At 40.0% G+C, this 21,258-nt stretch overlaps 1 protein-coding gene across 1 annotated transcript in view; it reads left to right on the top strand.

Moving 5' to 3' along the window:
• LOC101358127 (phospholipid-transporting ATPase FetA-like) overlaps window positions 1-21,258 on the top strand; it is a 56,374-nt gene that overhangs the window by 20,454 nt on the left and 14,662 nt on the right. Inside the window, exons 11-16 of the mRNA XM_023727336.1 lie at window positions 4,109-4,305; window positions 7,478-7,686; window positions 9,142-9,185; window positions 17,104-17,269; window positions 19,707-19,895; window positions 20,602-20,717. Coding sequence (XP_023583104.1) covers window positions 4,109-4,305; window positions 7,478-7,686; window positions 9,142-9,185; window positions 17,104-17,269; window positions 19,707-19,895; window positions 20,602-20,717 — 921 coding nt within the window. The remainder of the gene's footprint in view (window positions 1-4,108; window positions 4,306-7,477; window positions 7,687-9,141; window positions 9,186-17,103; window positions 17,270-19,706; window positions 19,896-20,601; window positions 20,718-21,258) is intronic.

Raw genomic sequence — 21,258 nt, 5'->3', positions numbered from 1 at the left:
CCATAGGATTGTAAACTCTCTAAGGGTAAGAACATTGTCTTTTTTCACCACTGTATCCCCATCCATAGAGCTATGCTTGACACATAATGGAAGCTCCATTATTATTTGTTGAGTGAGTGAATAAATGAATGAATATCTTAGCTGCAAGATTGTGAACCTCTAGGGTAGAAATAATGTCATATTCATCTCTATAACCCTGACAGTGCCTTGCACAAAGTAGTGCTCAGGAAATACCTGTTGAGTGAAGAAGCGTTCTTGAATTAGCTAGGTTCTTATTAGCTAGGTTCTTACCAGCTCAGCAGTTGTGTGTGTTTGTGTGTGGTATTTTTGCCAGGACATTGTCAATGTAGTCAGATGTAATAAACTCTTAGTTCTTGAAGTAAGCTGAAGCAGAAATCCTTCCTAATTTAAACACTTCATTTTTTTTTTTTTTTCTTCCATTTTTGGAAATGTTTCCTAGGGGTAAAATCTGCCAGACACAGGAAGTATGTTTAGCAAAGCTGCTTGTTGGTGAACCCACAGCTGAGCTGGGAGTTTGAGCCCTTTCCTCTCCCCAGTGACCAAAACTCAACAGTGGCAAGGCTTTCTGAACCCTGGTCTGTTAAGTAGGAGTGTATTTGCGAAGCAAACAAGCAGAGTGTTTGAAATTTGAACGATGCCAGAAATCCAGAATATAGTTGTGGGGGAAGACACAGTGTTAAGCATAAGTGTGAAAGGCCAAAGGACCAAGGAGTACTTTGCTTGTATAGCTGCCTGTGAGGCCTGGGAGCTTCATTGGGACAGCCAGTGGCCTTAGCTCTTAGTGATCTAAATCGAGTCTATTTCAGCCTTTACTAGAACCACTGTTTTCTAAATGGGAGACTGTCTGCTCTTCTTGAGTCTAACTTTGGCTCTGGTAATAAACAACCTCTAAAATTTATAGTAACCAAATTAATGATTTCTTGTTTCTTTTTTCCTATATAGAAAGGGAGCAAAGTGAAGCTTTAAAGTGGTTTACCAATAAACCACACCACAATAATAAGAAAGATAGAACATTCCCAAGGGCTTAGAAAGCCTCAGGATGGCAGGGAAAGCTCTAGGAATGAGAAAAGGGCAGAGTATGATACTCTGTCCCTGCAGGGCTCAGAGTAAGGGGAAGCCCTGCCTTCTGGGGTTTAGTCTGATAGAGGTGGTCTTGCTTTCTGGTAGCTCAGTATGAGCAGAAAGATCTGGTTCTGGGGGACTCATAGTCTGACAGTGGAAGCAGAGCACATCACTGAAAGCCACGGGCAATTTTCAGTTATCCAGGCAACAGGGAGTAAACAGGGGTTTTGAAGGTCATCCTGTGGTTTCCCGTACAGCTTTGGAGGGTATCAAATTATTTATTCTAATCATTTTAGCTTCACCATTTTTTCTCCACTGGAGCTTATGAAGTAGGGCCAGAGAAGTGGCAGGTAGAGGAATATGGTCTCAAGTTAAATATCGGCCGCATAGACTATGCAAAAAGGAAAACAAAGTCAGTAGAACTCATCATTGATACTTGATCCAAACCATGAGGCTAGCCCTGCTTTCACATGACTCATTGAAGAAAAGGATGGGGAAGTGGGAGTAAGATTGAGAAGGAAGGGTTGTATGGCCCAGAGAGATCCTCATCACAAAGAGTTAAACTACTCAGTGTGAATTGGGCTTGGGCTAGGAATAAAAGATTTTATTCTGTTCCATCTCAGTCCTGCTCTATTTTGTTCTTTCTTCCCTCACTTAACTCTCAAATTTTGATATTGAATAATATTATGGATTTATCATTAATTTTTTAAAGTGATAAAAATATTGTGGTTGTCGTTAAATAAGATTATTGTGTTTTAGAACTGTATTTAAACTGGAAATTTGCTTAAAAATGGTAGAGGGCAGAGGGAAGAGAGATTTAGATAAAATAAGATTGTCCATTAGTTTATAATTGTTGAAGCTGGGTAATGTGGACATGGGGGTCCACTGTGCTATTTATATACTTTTATATGTGTTTGAAATTTTTCATAATAAAATTTTTTTTAATTCACAGTTTCTGAGAAATGGTCCCAGTCAAACCTGTTCCTCCTGCATTTCTGCTCATCTTCAAAAACTTCCCCATCAGTGAAGCCCAAGCCCATTGCTGACTCATAGTGACCCTGTAGGATAGAGTAGAACTGCCCCTATAGGGTTTCCAAGGAGCGGCTGGTGGATTCAAACTACTGACATTTTGGCTAGCAGCCAAGCTGTTAACCACTGCGCCACCAGGGCTCCATCAATGAAGATTCAGGGCTTAGTGCCTGAGCCTATGACCTTCTACCTACTCATATACGAAGATGACACTTCCAGTTATCTTGTCTCCCCATCAACAGGGCAGGCAACTTGCATAATCTCTAGCAGTGGGGATGAGTTGCCTTGAGCTAACTGCACTTTGTAACCAAGGGCACAGGTTTTGTTTGTTTGGTTTTTTGGTGTGCGTGCTTTAAGTGGAAGTTTACAGTTCAAGTTAGTTTCTCATACAAAAATTTATACATACATTGTTATGTGACCCTAGTTGTTATCTCCGTAATGTGACACCACACTCCTCTTTTCCACCACTGATTTCCCGTTTCCATTCAACCAACTCCTATCCCTTTCTGCCTTCTCATCCCCCCTCTGGACAGGAGCTGCCCATTTAGTCTTGTGTATCTGCTTGAACTAAGAAGCATACTCTTCATAAGTATCATTTTATGTCTTATAATCCAGTCTAATCTTTGTCTGAAGAGTTTGCTTCGGGAATGGTTTTAGTTCTGGGTTAACAGAGAATCCGGGGCCATGCCTTCTGGGGTTCCTCTAGTCGCAGTCAGACCCATTAAGTGTGGTCTTTTTACTAGAATTTGAGTTCTGCACCCCACTTTTCTCCTGCTCCATTAGGGACTCTCTGTTGTGTTCCCTGCAGGGCCGTCATTGGTGGTAGCCAGGCGCCATCTAGTTCTTCTGGTCTCAGGCTGATGGAGTCTCTGGTTTATGTGGAGGGGCACAGGTTTAAAGACCATGGGGTAGAGTAGAGGTGGTTCACAATAATATCATGCATGTCTTCTCTAGAGGCATGTGGGAATGAATACACTGCTGGTGGGAATGTAAAATGGTACAACCATTTTTAAAACAGTTTGGCAGTTTCTTAAAAAGTTACACATAAATTTGCCATACAACCCAGTAATTCTGCTCCTAGATATCTACCCAAAGCAAATGAAAGCATATGCCCATGCAAAGACTTATATACAATGTAGCTTTATTTGTAATAGCCAAATACTGAAAACAACCTGGATATCCTATGAAAGGTAAATTAGTAAACAAATCATGGTATATTCGCACAGCATAATACTGCTCAGCAATAAAAAGGAATGAAATACGGATAGATGCAAAAACATGGATGAATCCTAAAATAATTATGCTGAGTGAAAGAAGCCAGACAAAAAAGAACATATACCATACAATCCCATTTAAATAAAATTCTAACAACTGCAAATTAATCTATAGTGACAGAAAACAGATTAGTAGTTACCTGGGAGCCAGGAGAAGGGAAATGTGGAAGGAGGAATTACAAAGGACAGTGACTTGAAGGGTACATAAGGGTGGGTTCTGGGGTACTGAAAATGTTCTGTTTCTTCATGTTAGTACTATTTCCATGGTGTGATTACTTTGGAAAAATTCATCAACTTATATATTTGTGATATTTTTTGTGGGTTATATGTACATTCAAAGTTAAAAAATTAAACATAGAGGGTATCAGATTAATCTGGAAGTCCTGTAGTATAGTTGTATTAGTCAAGGTAAGATGACTGATACAACAAACAACCTCAAAATCTCAGTGACAACACAAAGATTTATTTCTTGCTCATGTGACAATCCAGTGTTTTTAGGGGGAAAGGCATTTAATTAGTACTTAATATATTTTAGTTATTATTATCTCCTTTTCACATCCCTAAGATGGCTCCTGCTGGTCTTTCTTTACTGTCCTGTGTACTACTGCCTAGAGCCTGTAAACGATAGGGCTACCTTGGTCTTGAAGGACAGGGAAAAGCTTTGTTGAGAGATAAGGTTTAGATGAAATGTTAATTAATTTAATTCTATTTTTTATTTATAGATTTTCCTGTTTTTAGCCAGCATGTGTTTTGTCCTAGCAATTGGACATGGCATTTGGGAATATAAGAAAGGCTACTACTTCCAGACTTTTCTGCCATGGGAAGAATATGTCTCTTCATCATTTGTCTCTGCTATCCTCATATTCTGGTCCTACTTCATTATTCTCAACACTGTAGTACCCATTTCCCTCTACGTCAGGTAGGTTTCTTTGGTCACGTTGGGTTACGGGAAGAGGAACTGACTTTGTACTTCCTGTATTTCCCCAACTAGAGTGTGAACTTTTAGAAAGCATAGACTACATGCGTGCTTTTTAACCCTTCACCTTCTACAGTGCCTCTACATAGAATACTGCTGAGAAATATATAGAAACTGCGTAAATATTTTCCACGCCCAGAACACTGTGCTAAATGTTGTTGTTAGGTGCCATCAAGTCAGTTGTGACTCATAGCAACACTATATACAACAGAACAAAATACTGCCTGGTCCTGAGCCATCCTCACAGTCGTTGTTATGCTTGAGCCCATTGTTGTAACCACTGTGTCTGTCCATCTCCTAGGGTCTTCCTCTTTTTTGCTGACCCTCTACTTTACCAAGCATGATGTCCTTCTCCAGGGACTGGTCCCTCCTGATAACATGCCCAAAGTATGTGAGACAGAGTCTTGCCATCTTTGCTTCTAAGGAGCATTCTGGCTATACTTCTTCCAAGACACATTTGTTTGTTCTTCTGGCAATCCTTGGTATATTCAGTATTCTTCACCAACGTCATAAGTCAAAGGCAACAATTCTTCTTTGGTCTTCCTTATTCACTGTCCAGCCTTCACATGCGCATGAAAATACCATGGCTTGGGTTAGGCACACGTTAGTCCTCAAAGTGACATCTTTGCTTTTTAACACTTTAAGGTGGATTTACCCAATGTGTAATATGTCAGTTAATTTCTTGATTGCTGCTTCTGTGGGCATTGATTGTGGATCCAAGTGCTAGGTACAATGTGAGTTATACAGAAAGAAAATTGCCCTTGCCCTCAAATAACTTATAACGTAAGTGACTAAACAAGACATAGAAACACATGAAACAGTTTGGAAAAAAATGCACACAAATTTGGTGATTCTGAAGCACAGACCAGGCAGCTTCTAGTTTACCAGTGAGGTAGGTTCCAACATTCACTTGTATGTCAGTTCATCAGAACTCAGAATGCGTTTTCCCACATAAACAATGTGGCAAATGATGAGTAGGTATAATTGTGGTCTAAATTGTAATTCTTAAAAGTAGGAGAAGAGAAGACGATGGGTATTTCCTCCTCTTTTCATGAGCACTTTGGAAAAAAATTTGAACAGGTGAAATAAGTCTTTACCATACTCTCATCTCCTTTTTTTCTTGGTTCTGCATTCCCTTCCACATACACACACCCAAACACATTTTAGCATCCTTCTTTCCAGGTGTCCTAAACCCTGCACTGTGGCATCCTACCCGGAAAATCACCCTTCATAACTGAATTACCTTATTAATTTAATAAATATTTATTGAGCATCTGCTATGTGCCAAGCACTATACTAGGTACTAGGGGTAAAATCAAACCAAACCCATTGCTGTCGAGTCAATTCCAACTCATAGCGACCCTATAGGACAGAGTAGAACTATACCATGGGGTTTCCAAGGAGTGGCTGGTGGATTTGAACCGCCAACCTTTAGCTTAGCAGCCAAGCACTTAACTGCTGCATCATCAGGGCTCCAATGCTAAGGATAGAAATATGAATAACAAATAAGACACAGTCCTTTGTCTAGAGAAGCTCACAATGTAGCTATGGAAAGAGATATATAAACAAATAATTATGACACAATATAAAAAATGATGTAATAGAAATATACAAGTGAGTGCTATGGGAGCTTTGAGAAGGAATGAATTAGTTTTGCCTCGAGACGTTTAGGAAGGTTTACAGAAAAGGTAATAGTTAAACTGATATTTGAGGAAACAGTAGGATTCACCAAGCAGAAAAGAGGAAAAGAACATTACAAGCAGAAAGGTCAGTATGTACATATGTTGGAGATTTAATTTTTAAAAGTTTGGTTTGTTCATAGAATAATGAGTAGCTAGACTGTGGTGTTGGATGGTAATTCAGAACCAGATCCAGGAAAGTCTTAAATGCCGGGCAAAGGAGTTTGGATTGTATCCGAAAAGTGGTGAAGAGCCAGCAAAGATCTTTCTAATGAAAGAAATAATGTGATTAGATGTGTGAGTTTAGCGAGATTGCTATGGTGACTGGTATGGCAAACGATGGGCGGGATCAAGACTCCGAGCATGAGGACTAGTTAAGAGTAGATGAGGATGGTGTGAGTACCTCCTCCCTCACCTCAAACAAAAAATCCATGTCACTCAATGCAGCTCTCTCAGACAGGCATTACTAATAAAGCAATCTAAACTACTACACATTAAGTAGGAATAATGATAGGAAGGAGGCCCCTTTAAAGTCATCACTTTTTTAAAATGAAGATGTTTGTTAGCCATAAGGAATGGATAATGTATATTATTTGGTACAGAAGAGGAATGTGACAAAGGCAATTCAGATAAAGTGGAGAGCAGGCTGTTGGGGTAAGAGTCACACCACAGTAGGCTGGCTCTGCCCAGAAATTTATCAGAGGGTCAGCTCCCATAGCTGTTTCTGATTTTCACAGCTTCTTCCCTTCTTTTTTTTTTTTTTTTTTTAATTGTTGTCCTTTAAGTGAAAATTTACAATTCAGGTTAGTCTCTCATACAAAAATTTATACATACATTGTTATGTGACCCTAGTTGCTCTCTCTATACTGTAACAGCACACTCCTCCTTTCCACCCTGGATTTCCCATGGCCATTCAACCAGCTCCTGACTCTCTGTGCCTTTTCATCTCGCCTCTGGACAGGAGCTGCCCTCTTCCCTTCTTAAACAGAAAAGCTCTTAGTTTTTCAAGTTTTCCTCTCTTTCCCACCAATGGATTTACATGATGGCAACAATAATCCTTTAATCCAAGGCAGCCATTTATAAGTTAGATATTACTCCATCAGACCTTGCATTGCTGCAGAATTTCAAAAATTGTGACTTTCCCTAGACATGTTTAGGAAGAAGAAAGACTAAAAGAGAAGTATGCCTCAGAAAAGTTCATCAGGTATATCTGAGTCCAGGAGGTAAAGCTTTGAGTGATAACGATTAAAGTCAGAGTTATAATGGGTTGGCTGGTGGAGGGGTCCTTTAGATGGGTAGGTTCCTGATAAGGTAGATGCTCTGATTTTTAGATGCTGGCTCTGACCTACCATGGAACTGGTAAGAAGGAAGCCAGAATAATGTATTTGCTTGTCCTGCTCTAATCCAGGGCCCTTCTCTTCTTGCTTTCTCCTTAGTGTTGAGATAATAAGATTGGGCAACAGTTACTATATCAACTGGGATCGGGAGATGTTTTATGCACCACGGAATACACCAGCACAGGCTCGCATCACCACCCTTAATGAGGAACTCGGCCAGGTTGAATACGTGTTCTCCGACAAAACAGGGACCTTGACGCAGAATATCATGATTTTTAACAGATGTTCTATTAATGGGAAGTTCTATGGTATGCATACCCTGCTTTCTCTGAGTTCTGGGGAGATTGTACTTTATAGATTGTTTTCAAGAATGATCTAACGCTATGTTGTTGTTGTTAGGTGCCATCGAGTCAATTTTGACTTATAGCAACCCCATGTGACAGAGTAGAACTGCCACATAGGGTTTTCTAGGCTGTAATCTCCAAGGGAGCAGATCGCCAGGTCTTTCTCCCACAGAGCTGCTGTATGGGTGTGAACTGCCATCCTTTCAGTTAGCAGCCAGGCTCTTAACCATTGTACCACCAAGGCTCCTTTCTAAATCTATAAGCCTCTGAAATTCACATTTACCTCCTATTCTCACAACTATCCCTATTCACTATGCAAAGAACACCCAGCACATTCAGTTCTAACCAAAAAGCATTTATTTAGCATGTTATAGATGCAATCCATTGTGTTGGGCATTGGGAATACCAAGATGTACAAGACTTAGTCTCTGTCGCTAATGTCTTGAGGAAAAATTATATTAAATCAGATGGAACAGTCAGTATGACTGAAACTGAAATCTCCTGATCCCCCCTCAGCCCATTAGTCTTGAGAGAAGCCATCAAAGGGTGGACTTTGATCAGTGTCTCCCAGGCCCAATCCCTCACGTATTTTATACCTTAAACATATGCTCATTTTCGTGATAGTGTTAAGTCCTATGTGTGTGAACATTCATTGCCCAGTGTCCTAGCATAGGAAGGTATTCACATGTAAAAAGCTAGAGCACACAGAGTGTTCTTTTGGGGTGATGAAAAAGTTTTGAAACTAAAAAGAGGTGGTGGTTGCTCAACATTGTGAATACACTAAATGCCACTGAATTTGTACACTTTAAAATGAATGGTTAATTGTATGTTACGTGAATTTCACCTCAGTTTAAAAAAAGAAAGCTAAAGCATTCTATTTCCTGTAACTCCTGCCAAACAATTTTTCATAAGTATAAACTCCGAAGGCTTATTTTTGGATGAGTTGATTTGGGTGAAGATCTTAATTCTCTGACTCATCATGTAGACCTAACTATGCATTGGGTAAGGTTGAAAAGGGTCATGGGTGTTTCTGGCCTTGGCGTTAGACTGTTTTCCATCCCATTCAGTCTGTACTACCATTGGCCAGGAATCATAAACACTCTGGTGCTATTTTCACATCTCCTCTACGTGCTTTTTCTGTCTGGAGGCTTTTTGAGGTATGAAATCTCTCATAGACCCAGTGACTCATCTCCAGCCTCCCCTCACTCTTACCTAAGAAAGAAGAGCTGGGGCCCAGCAGATGATCTCTTCTTACCATTGGCTTGGGGAAAGGAGCTTATTGAGGCACTGATAGGTGGCCTGAGGTAATTCAGGATAGCTTGACTGCAAGTTTAGGATGAAAGAATCAGAAGAAATGAGCTTTTAAAAACCCTTCTTCAAACTCCTTGCCAAGTCTATACTCTGTTTACTTATCAACAGGTACTGTCTATGACGAGAATGGAGAGACGGTGAAAATCTCTGAGGTGAGTGGTTACAGCTCCCTTTGAAGTGCATGTGGGAGCTGAGTGCAGCTGTGCTGCACAGCATCATCTTTAACACAGATTGGGACTCCCTTAGTACCTGAAGTATTAAAGCTCTTGTTGTTAGCTGCCATCGAGTTGGCTTATATATAATAGAACTCATGGTGACCTTATGTATAACAGAATGATACGTTGCCTGGTCCTGTGCCATCTTCACGATCATTGGTATGTTTGAGTCAATTGAACCCCATAATATTAGAAGGATTATATTAATGACCTATGTTTATTTGAGGGGTTTTGGTTTGTTTTATAAAATAAAAATAGCTTTATTGGCTTTTTTCTGTTTAAAAAATAATCCATGCTAAATGCAGAACAGAATTTCATATTCTCATGGGATACAGACTTTCTGGAGCCATGGAAGCTGGATGAACCCTTGAAACTATTGCCCTGAGATAACCTTTAAACCTTAAACCAAAAATATCCCCTGAAGTCTTCTTAAAAACAAACAATAGTTTAACTTAAAGATTAGACAGGCCCATAAAACAAAACAAGACTAATCGGGCGCAATAGCCCGGGACAAGGACTAGAAGGCAGGAAGGGAAGGAAAGCTGGTAAGAGGGAACCCAAGGTTGAGAAGAAGGGACAGTGTTGACATGTCATGGGGTTGTTAACCAATGTCATAAAACAATATGTCTACTGTTTAATGAGAAACTATTAGTTCTGTAAACCTTCATCTAAAGTACAATAAAAAAAATTAAACAGTTTAACTTAACTAGTAAAGAATGTTTGCCTTGAGCATTGTGCTCTTTTAAGATTTATCTATATAGGATCAAATTGACAACTTCAACTCAGAAGATTAGATTGGAAATTTGGGGGCAGTGAGTTTATGTTAATGGAGGAGGAACAACTCAGAAAAGGAGGGTGAGAATGGTTGCACAACTCCAAGAATGTAATCAATGTCACTAAATTGTACATGTAGAAATTGTTGAATTGGTGTATTTCTGCTGTGTACATTCTCAACAACAACAAAAATAAGATAAATTATTAAAAAAATAGTAATCCCTGCTTATTGTAAAAAAATTCCAACAATACAGAAATGTATGAAGAAGAAAGTTCAAATCATTCAATTCTTCATGTAGATAAGCAGTGTAAAATTTGGGGTGTATATCCTTTCAGATGTTTTTCATATGTATACATACATATATATATACACATCTAGATCTAGTTATATTAGGTAGCTAGGTGGATAGATGGATAGATGGATTGATGGGTAGGATCATTGTATGCATGCTATTTTCAGCCTCCTTTTGTGAACTTGACATATATTGTGCTCATCTTTCTGTGTCAGTAAACTAGGTCTACATCATCATTTTGAATGAGTGTATAGTATCCAGTTGTGTTAATGTACTTAATTTATGTAATCAATTCCCTATTTTTATTGTAATTTTTGCTGTTATAAATGGCATTATGGTAAGCATCCTGGTACATACATTTTTGTCTACTTTTCTAATAATTATTTCCTTAAGATAAACTCCTAGAAGTAAAATTTCTTGGTCAAATGGTAGGCACATATTTAATGCATTTAATATTGCCATATTGCCCTCCCGGTAGATAGCAGCAGTTTAAAATCCCACCAAAAGTATATGAGAATTCCCTTTTTTTTTTTTTTCTTCCATATCCTTGTCAATACTGAGTATTAGCAATTTTTAATCTTTGGAAACTTAATTAGTGAAAAATTATTATCTTATTATTTAATTTACCTTTCTTTGATTACTAATTAGGTTGAATCATTTTTCATGTATTTATTTCCCATTTACACTTATTTTGTGAATTGCCTGTTCACATTCTTTGCCTTCTGTTCTTACTTGAAAGTTCTTTGTATGCAATAAAAATAACAACTCTTCCTTTGTGTGGAACATCTGTTACAATTATTCTTCTGATTTTGTCTTTTGGTTTTTAATCTGGCTTATGATTTTTTTCTGTGTTGTTGTTAGGCACCATCAAGTCGGTTCTGACTCATAGCAACCCCATGTATAACAGAACGAAACACTGCCTGTTCCTGCACCATCCTCAGTCGGTCCTGCACCATCCTCACAGTCGTTGTTATGTTTGAGCCCATTGTTGCAGCCACTGTGTCAGTCCATCTCGTTGAGACATAGTCTCACCATCCTTGTCTCTAAGGAGCATTCTGGCTGTACTGCTTCCAAGACAGATTTGTTCGCTCTTAAGGCAGTCCATGGTATAGTCGGTATTCTTCACAAACACCATAATTCAAATGCGTCAGTTCTTCTTCGGTCTTCTTTATTCATTGTCCAACTTTCACACGCATATGAGGCAACTGAAACACTATGGCTTGGGTCAGGCACACCTTAGTCTTCAAGGTGACGTCTTTGCGTTTCAACACTTTAAAGAGGTGTTTGCGGTAGATTTCCCCAGTGCAATGCATCTTTTGATTCCTTGACTGCTGCTTCCATGGGTGTTAATTGTGGATCCAAGTAAAATGAAATCCTTGACAACTTCAGTCTTTTCTCCATTATCATGATGTTGCTTATTGGTCCAGTTGTGAGGATTTTTGTTTTCTTTATACTGAGGTGTAATCCATATTGAAGGCTGTGGTCTTTGATCTTCATCAGTAAGTGTTCATGTCCTCTTCACTTTCAGCAAGCAAGGTTGTGTCATCTGCATAACGCAGGTTGTTAATGCATCTTCCTCCAATCTTGGTGCCCCATTCTTCTTCACAGAGTCCAGCTTCTCAGATTATTTGTTCAGCATACAGATTGAATAGGTATGGTGAAAAGATACAACCCTGAAGCACACTTTTGCTGACTTTAAACCATTCAGTATCCCCTTGTTCTGTTCAAATGACTGCCTCTTGATCTGTGTACAGGTTCCTCATGAGCACAATTAAGTGTTCTGGAATTCCCATTCTTCGCAATGTTATCCATAATTTGTTACGATCCCACACAGTCAAATGCCTTTGCATAGTCAGTAAAACACAGGTAAACATCTTTCTGGTATTCTCTGCTTTCAGCCAGGATCCATCTGACATCAGTAATGATATCCCTGGTTCCACGTCCTCTTCTGAATCTGGCTTGAATTTCTGGCAGTTCCCTGTTGATATACTGCTGCAGCCGCTTTTGAATGATCTTCAGCAAAATTTTACTTGTATGTAATATTAATGATATTGTTGATAATTTCCGCATTCAGTTGGATCAGTTGGAAAGGTGATCCAACTGATTGTGGAAATTTTTCTGTGTGGAAGTTTTTAATTTATGTAATCAAATCTGTCAGTTTTTTCCTTCATAGCCTCAGGATTTGTGACATACTCAACAGTCCTTACCCACCCTATAATTATAAAAATATCTTTCTATATGTTCTTCCTATGTCTAGCTGGTTCGTCTTTACTGTCTTCTCTAGTACTGGCCCTCAGCTTTTGTTTATTGATTTGACTTTAAGCATTCTTTCATAGAGCATTATTCATTGCCCTTAGGGTACTCTGCATCCTTACCCTCATCCTATCCCACTAGACCCAATTCCCAGCCTTTAGCCACTTGACTTATGTGCCAGACCACCAACTCTAGCTCCCACTCACCACCTTTCCCCCATCTACCCAAAGAGATTGGAAGGGGGAAAGAAAATCAGTGTTTTGCCTTAAATCCTCTTCCAGGGGCTCTGCTAATGACCTTGGAAATATAAAGTTATAGCTTCTTCTTTATGCCTAGGGAGTAAATTGTTACCCTGGAGTTTCCCTTCCTCTTCTTTCCAATACTGATTGAGACCATAACACGTTTTCCACTGGATCACTGGAATTTTTATTCTCTTGTAAACAAACTTACTACAGCCTCAATCCCTACATAAAAATGCTTTCTTCTCCTCTCTGACTTAATTGAAATGTGACTCTCCCTGAGAAGATTCCTTTCCTGCCACCTCTCTCATACTCTGCATACCATAAGCCCAAACGTATTTCCTCGTTATCCTGTGCCAATATGCCATTACTTTTTTTCCCTCAAACAGTCTTTCTTCCTGTAATGCATATGACTTCTGACTATACTCCTCTTTAACCGTTCCTGTTGTTGCCATCTATGAATCATCTGGCTTCTCCACCTCATTCACTGAGGACTTTGAAACTGAGCACATATTCTCTCTCTCCATCCAACCCCTGCTATCATCTTGGTTGGTATTGTCATCTTTGTAGATGATCTATCATCTTAGACTCTAAGGTTCATGAAAATGACTTCCTATAATCTAAAAGTCTATAGTACCCATTTCCATGTCACCCTGTCATCATCCAGAATTTACTACTCTAAAATTGTAAACTCCCTTGTCATAATCACTGATCACAAATATTAGCCCTCCACCTCTCTCACTACTTGAGTGCTAGGATGCCTGCTTTCTTATCTCATCAAGATTTACAAACTCTCAGCTCTCCTTTTTCTACGGCCTATCAATCCCTCTTGGCTTCACTTCCTTTCCTCCCTAGCCTATAACCTAGGATCACAAGCATCCTCAATACCTTAGCTAGTCCTCCTTTTTCTCTCTCTAATAACCCAACAAATCTCAATCTTGAATTAACCAAACCATCTACAATTCTCTGTTTTCTAATCTCAGAGTTCCGAGCACTATTTTGGGGATCACAAAACCATTACAAATTTAGAGACTGTATCCTTTGCTGGGCCCCCAGTGCCACTTGGCACATTTCTTATGTGCCTTTGATCTTTATCCTTTATTGCCTATATCAGCTATTCCAAACATTAACCATTCTCAGGCCCTCTGCCACATTCCTCTCTCCCCAGCATACAGGAGATGATGTTGTGTTCTACTTTACTGAGAAAAATCCAGCTGTCAGCTAATATCCCCCTCTATACATATGTCATTCCTCAATGATTCAGTTACCACACTTGGTTGCTAACCAAAAGGTTGGAGGTTCAAGTCCACCCAGAGGTGTCTAAGAAGAAAGGCCTGGCGATCTACTTCTGAAAAATCAGCCATAAGAAACCCTATGGGGCTCAATTCTACTGTGACAGACATGGGGTCGCCGTGAGTTAGAATCAACTCAACAGCAACTGGTTTTGTTTTTTCAGTATACATGTATCAGAACCCACCTTTACCTCCTTTCCTTCAGATTCAAAAAAGTTATCACTTTTTCTTTCAAATCAATATATTGAATTTATATATTCCAAATTCCATCCTTTCCTGCTTCCTCAGGAACTTCAGTCAATCCTGTATTCTCTCTTTCTTATATATCTAAAATTTATTCCATATATGATTCTTTCCTCTCAGCTCAACTCTTTTCTTTAAGAAACACTTGGAATTTTCCTTGATCCTATATTTTCTTCTAGCCATTATTTGTCTCCATCAGTAAATTCAAAATATTTATTCTGTGTCTGCCATATGCAAGGCTCTGAGTAAGTGCTAAAGGTTCAGGGAAAAAAAACAGACTTGGTTCCTACTTTCAAGAGTTGGAAGACTAGAAGAGAATCCATGTAGGTAAACCAGAAATTACAGCAGTCTCTAATTTCTCACTTTTCACTCATTCTTCAATCTATTCTATGTACTCAGACTGTCCTATCATGGCCACTGAAACTATCCTAGTCAAGGTTATTAATGACTACCTTGTTAAGCCCTTGCATAGCTTCTCTGCAGATTTTGACACTCTTAAACCCTTTTTTTCTTAAAGTTTTCTTGTCCCTTGGTTTCTGTTAAATAACTAACTCTCTTCTTATTTTTTTTCTTCCTGTTTGATTGCTTTTTCTCATCTTTTTGCCATAGGTGCTGATGTTCCTCAGGGCTCTATCATTGTACCTCTTCTCTATCTATATAGTCTCCCTGGATTACCTCATGTATTCATATGGCTTTAACTGCCACTTACTGATGACTTCCAAATCCATATATCCAGAGAACCCTTGATAGCTCCCTCCCCTTCCATGGCCAAGGGTAAAGACATTCTATAAAAACTGCCTATAAGTATGACACAGCATCTCAAAGAGTTTCCTTAGTTGCCACCTTCTACCCTCCATTCTGAATCCACTTCTTGTCATCTGATATCCCCAGTTTCCATCCTTTTGTCTAGTACCTGGATTTTGCCTTTCAGCCTCAACTGGTTATTTGGCTTTCAATTTCAGAGTTATCTCTGTCAGATCATACTGTACTGTAGCTCCAATCCAACCCTGCCTCAGTCCTATACCCAGCCAGGTTCAGTGTTGTTGAACATTAGTTATCTGGAAGGGGCAATCAGAAACTAGCTCAGCTCTCTTTGCTGAGCTTCCAAACTCTTGTCTGTCAGAAACCTCTTCTTCCTTCTTGGTCTCACCATCTACCCAGGGGCCTTACTAGGAAATATAAAATTATTCTTAGCTCTTTTCCTCTTTCACTCTTTATAGCTACATCCTAGCAATTCTAGTTCCTTAATTTTCTAAATCTATCCCATTAATTCAGTATTTATTGCCACTGCTGAATCGGTTCTCTTGTGGCTCACTGCAGTCCCCTCTTAACTGGTCTCCTTGCTTCTTGTCATGCTAGTTCCAACATATTCTCTGTGCTGCTACCAGAGAACTTTCTCTGAAATATAAATTTAATTGTATCACTTCCAGGTGAAAATCTCTGTGATTCTCTGTTGCATATAAGATGGTAATTCAGGATCTGGCTCATGCCTACCTCTTCAACCTTATCTCTCATCACTCACCAGCCCCTGGTTTCAGAGAATGTACCAGTACAAGAGCTCAATTCTAGAAATGCCTCAGGGGAAAATACACAATGAGTTATCTTAAGTTACTGACCCTACAAACTTGTCAGAGCTCACAAATCTGTGGTTGGCCAGGTTCAGGGCTTGGCTCTAGACCTGAGTGTACTTCTTCCCTGCTACCGTAAGACTCCTCTAGACAGAATGTAGAAAAGAACCAGTATAGCTCATTACAAACTTCTCTTTCCCCAGCATAGCACCAAACAGCACAATTATATCTGTACTTCACGTATTGGGGCCCAGCCCAGGTAGCACCTATAACTATAGAAAGCTGTAGAAAGATCTTTGAGTGTTCTGGTTTGGGTGTGAAAATTGTTAACAACATCATACTCCAGGATGAGGATAAGAAAGTACCATGGCCAAATTGGGCCAGAAAAAAGTATTTACCCAAGGTGGCTGTAAGCAGCCTAGATGAACTGTAGAATAAAAGTCAATGTCTAAAGGAGCCAAGGTCACGGATAGGAAAAACAGTTATGCGTATTAGGTCCTAAGACTTAATTTGATTAGATTGAGGTAGGGTCTAAAATAAGAACACAAGCAGCAAGGTCACTAACCATGAGGCTTAGCAGCAAGAGGGAATTAGGTATGCTGACAGGTCAAATATAATGTTTCAAAATTAAGTCTTTGAACAGCAAATATGTGCTGAAACTGCCTCTGTCTTACAAAATTCCTCTCCAGCCCCCTATTCATCCTTGTGGGACTAGAGAGGAATATTTTAACATAGTGATATCACTGTACCTAGGATTCTGTTTCCTTTTCAGCTCCCAAAATCAGACAGAGGGCAGCCAGAGGCAAGACTATTTCCAGAACTTACTTACTAATATGGAGTAGTTACCTCCTCATATCCTTCCAGGTTTTATTCTCATGGATTTGGGACTTGGAAGAGTAGAACCTAAAGATGCCATTCAGGATGGCAAGGGTACAAAGGGATCAATAAGGGTCTGCAAAGCAGTGCTCAGCTTGTCTCCTGTGGGATGGATCTTTTCTGGCCGAAGTGAGGAGATGGTTCAGGTCAGAGCTACAAAGGCCTTGGAAACCAGCAGACTCTCTTCCATTTGTCTTGCTTTTCTCTTCTCACCTTCCTTGAGAGTTGCTATCATATTCTGGAAATTGCTCCCAAATTGGCCTTCTGTTAAATGTCAGGCTGCTGCTTAGAAGTTTATCCTGGCTTTTGTGTTCCAGAAAACAGAAAAAGTCGACTTCTCCTACAACAAACTGGCTGATCCTAAGTTTTCATTTTATGACAAGACTTTGGTGGAAGCAGTGAAAAAGGGAGATCACTGGGTGCACTTGTTTTTCCTGTCACTCTCCTTGTGCCATACCGTGATGTCAGAGGAGAGAGTGGAAGGTGAGGAGGACCTGAGGCCTCATGACTGAGAATATGTCATAGAGTCTAGGCTGGTTGGAGGTGGGGGTGGTTTGATATGATTTGTAATGGTTTAATCTAAGAAAAAACTTTCTAATAGGGAGCATTGTCCAGCAATGGAATAGATGGTTAAGATAAGGACTGAGCTCCCAGTCATTGGAGATATTCAAGTAGAAAACAACCTCATGGTTTTAAAGGTGATTCAGTCATTGAATAGGGGTCAAATTTGATCTATCTAAAGAGCTTGTTATCTTGAGATTCTGTGATGTTCTGACACAGAGTCCATCTGAATTGTCCCCAAGATCAGCCCCACTATCTCTGACAAGCCTTCCTGAAGGATGAGTTGAGTTGTCCTCTTGTTGCTTCACAATTTAAAGATATACCCACATATCCATATTTCTTTAGTAACCAAATATGGCTACTTCACCCATGAATTTACCCAAGCCTTTTTAGAAAGAATGAATGAGAAGTGACTGACTATAAACTTAAGACTTTTTTTTTAAACAAGCAAGAATTTAGGCAACCAAATGAATCTTATCGTTTAGAGTCAATATACTCTTATTACTACCAGTAGCAACACCTCATATTTGTATATCACTTTACAGTTTTACAAATTGATTTTATTTATATTATTTCCCACAGTCTCCGTAACAGCCCTCTAAAGTAGGCAGAACAAGCAAAATGATCCCAGTTTTATAGAGAAGGAACCAAAACCAAACCAAACCCGCTGCTGTTGAGTCGATTCCGATTCATAGCAACCCTTATAGGACAGAGTAGAACTGTCCCATAGGGTTTCCAAGGAGCAGCCGATGGATCCGAACTGCCGACCTTTTTCGGTTAGCAGCAGGATGCTTAACCACTGAGCCACCAGGGCTCCTACAGAAGGAAACTGAAGCTAAAAGAAACTGTGACTTGCCTAAAATCCTATAGCTAAGAAGGGCAGAAATGAGATAAGAAGTCAAATTTTGCATCTCCTGATCCTATGATCTCCTACCCCACCACATGCCTCTCTGAGCCTGCCATTCCAACAGTGCTATTACTTGAAGTATGTTTGGCCTCATCTTTGTTTACTACTTTTAGTCACAGGGATGGCAATTGACAAGAAAACTGTCTCATTGTCTGGTAAACACATCTTATGTCTGACCTAAAATTATACTCCTTACACCTTATTCACAAGAGTAAGACTCTAATAATGCTTAGCTATTTTAAAAATCAAACTGACCTGAAGAAGGGAAATATTCCAAAGTACACCTCAGCTTGTGATGACGTTCCAAAAGAGGAGTTCTAGAAATGTCTTGAATAATATCTGACTAAAAGGCTGATTCAACAGAGTGAGTTATTTAGCTCCCCAGAGTGAGTTTCAAAGGTGACAACAGTCATTCATATGTGTGTATATATATATATTATTACTGTGCTTTAAGTGAAAGTTTACAGTTCAAGTTAGTTTCTCATACAAAAATTTATACACACATTGTTATATGACCCTAGTTGCTTTCCCTGTAATGTGATAGCACACTCCTTCTTTCCACCTGGATTTCCTGTGTCCCTTCAACCAGCTCCTGTCCGTTTTTGCCTTCTCATCTCGCCTCTGGACAGGAGCTGCCCATTTAGTCTCATGTATCTACTTGAGCTAAGAAGCACACTCTTCCGAGTATCATTTTATGTCTTATAGTCCAGTCTAATCTTTGTCTGAAGAGTTGCTTTGGGAATGGTTTTGGTTTGGGGCTAACAGAGAGTCCAGGGGCCATGTCTTCCAGGGTCCCTCCAGTATCAGTCAGACCATTAAGTCTGGTCTTTTTACTAGAATTTGATTTCTGCACCCCACTTTTCTCCTGCTCCATCAAGGACTCTCTGTTGTATTCCCTGTCAGGGTGGACACTGGTGGTAGTCATATATATGTTTTTAATTGTGTACTAAACTATCAGTCTCATTATCTATAGCAATGTTTATCAAAGTGTGGCCTGTCCTATGCAGGAACACCTTATACAGCACCATCTGCATGAGAATAACTGTGGAGACTTGTTAAAAATTCAATTTCCTGGGGCCTCCTTCCAAATTTTGTGATCCTGATTTCAATAAGTATGAGTGGGGCCCGGGAACTTTCATTTTTAACAAGCTCCCTAAGCCATCTTTACCCACTAAAGTTTGAGAGTAACTGTTTTATTTCTTTATATACACTGCATGTACCACGTACCTCTGTAATGGTAAGTCAGGTCTATGAAATGGGTTGAAAGTATTGGAAAGAAAAGAGACTGAGATATTCTATGCAACCTGGCCTTTTGGAGTCAGACTTATGAGGAAGTTTTGAAGAAAGATGTCCCCTCCTGGGCTCCATCTTTATGGAAGCCACTTGGAAGACAAGGTCACTTCTGGGTGGACTTCAGCTGTTTGCTCTCGCTGCCCTCTTCTCTCCTGTCAGGTGAGCTGGTGTACCAGGCTCAGTCCCCAGATGAAGGTGCCCTGGTCACTGCTGCCAGGAACTTTGGCTTTGTGTTCCGTTCCCGTACGTCTGAGACAATCATGATGGTTGAAATGGGGAAAACCAAAGTCTACGAACTGCTCGCTATTTTGGACTTCAACAATGTGCGCAAGCGGATGTCTGTTATTGGTGGGTGTCAATCCTAGTCATCTCTCTCCCCTTCTTTCTCCTTCATGCACATTCAGGTGTTAACTTTTTTTATCTACACAAATAAACTTTCTTCCACCCACGTGCCTCCTCACAGGTACTGTGCCTCAAATACAAACACACAGCCGTTCCCACTTTCTCTTCCAGATATGCTTTATGTTTTCTCTTATACATATATGGGGGCTTGCTACCATATGAGAGGGAGCTTCTTTAGTGTTTCTGGTAGTGGTTTGTCAGCACTCAAAGCCAGGATAAAGACAGAATATGGAATGAGAGAATATGGACTGAACATGAGATGGGAGAGGGGTTGGGGGCAGCTGAAATTCATGCTGTCTTGCTCTCGATTAGTTTGCACCTCAGACTGAAGAGAAAGCAGGTAATTCTTTATCACTGGTCCTTAGTTAGGTGTAGGCCTTGGTCTGGGACTCGGAATCGAGAAACTAAACATGATTCTGCATCAGAGTCTTTCACAGGTGATTTTGAACCCATGGAAGAACTGGTTATCCCTCACTCTCATCAGCCCTCACCACATCACTTGCCCTGTTTGACCACTCATTGAGTGCTTAGCTCCCAAAGTAGAAGAAACTAATGCCATGGGGAACAGCCTCCTACCATTCCTCCTAGGCCCAGGTAAGTTCTTGTAACAGTAGACCTATATAGTTACTTTGCTTAATTTGCTTATCCTCAGTGCGGACACCTGAAAATCGGGTAATGTTGTTCTGCAAGGGTGCCGACACCATCCTCTGTCAACTGCTTCATCCATCTTGTAGAACCCTCAGAGATATCACCATGGAACATTTAGATGTGAGTGGTTTTTGTTTTTTTTTTAACATATATATATAGTTGTGCTTTAAGTGAAAATTTACAATTCAAGTAAGTCTCTCATACAAAAATTTATACACACATTGTTTTGTGACCCTAGTTGCTCTCCCTATACTGTGACAGCACACTTCTTCTCACTACTCCTTTCCACCCTGGATTTCCCGTGTCCATTGAACCAGCTCCTGACCCTCTCTGCCTTCTCATCTCACCTCTGGACAGTAGGTGCCTATTTAGTCTCATGTATCTGCTTGAGCTAAGAAGCACACTCTTCACAAGTATCATTTTATGTCCCATAGTCCAGTCTCATCTTTGTCTGAAGAGTTGGCCTTGGGAATGGTTTTAGTTTTGGGCTAACAGAGAGTCTGGGGGCCATGTCTTCTGGGGTTCTCTAGTCTCAGTCAAACCATTAAGTCTGGTCTTTTTACCTGAATTTGAGTTCTGCACCGCACTTTTCTCCTGCTCCATCAGGGACTCTCTGTTGTGTTCCCTGTCAGGGTGGTCATTGGTGGTAGCCAGGCACCAT

The sequence above is a fragment of the Trichechus manatus genome, unplaced genomic scaffold (genome assembly GCF_000243295.1).
Source record: "Trichechus manatus latirostris isolate Lorelei unplaced genomic scaffold, TriManLat1.0 scaffold00016, whole genome shotgun sequence".
Classification (NCBI taxonomy): domain Eukaryota; kingdom Metazoa; phylum Chordata; class Mammalia; order Sirenia; family Trichechidae; genus Trichechus; species Trichechus manatus.
Note: the sequence above shows the minus strand (reverse complement) of the source record. Positions and strands in the feature narration are given on the sequence as shown.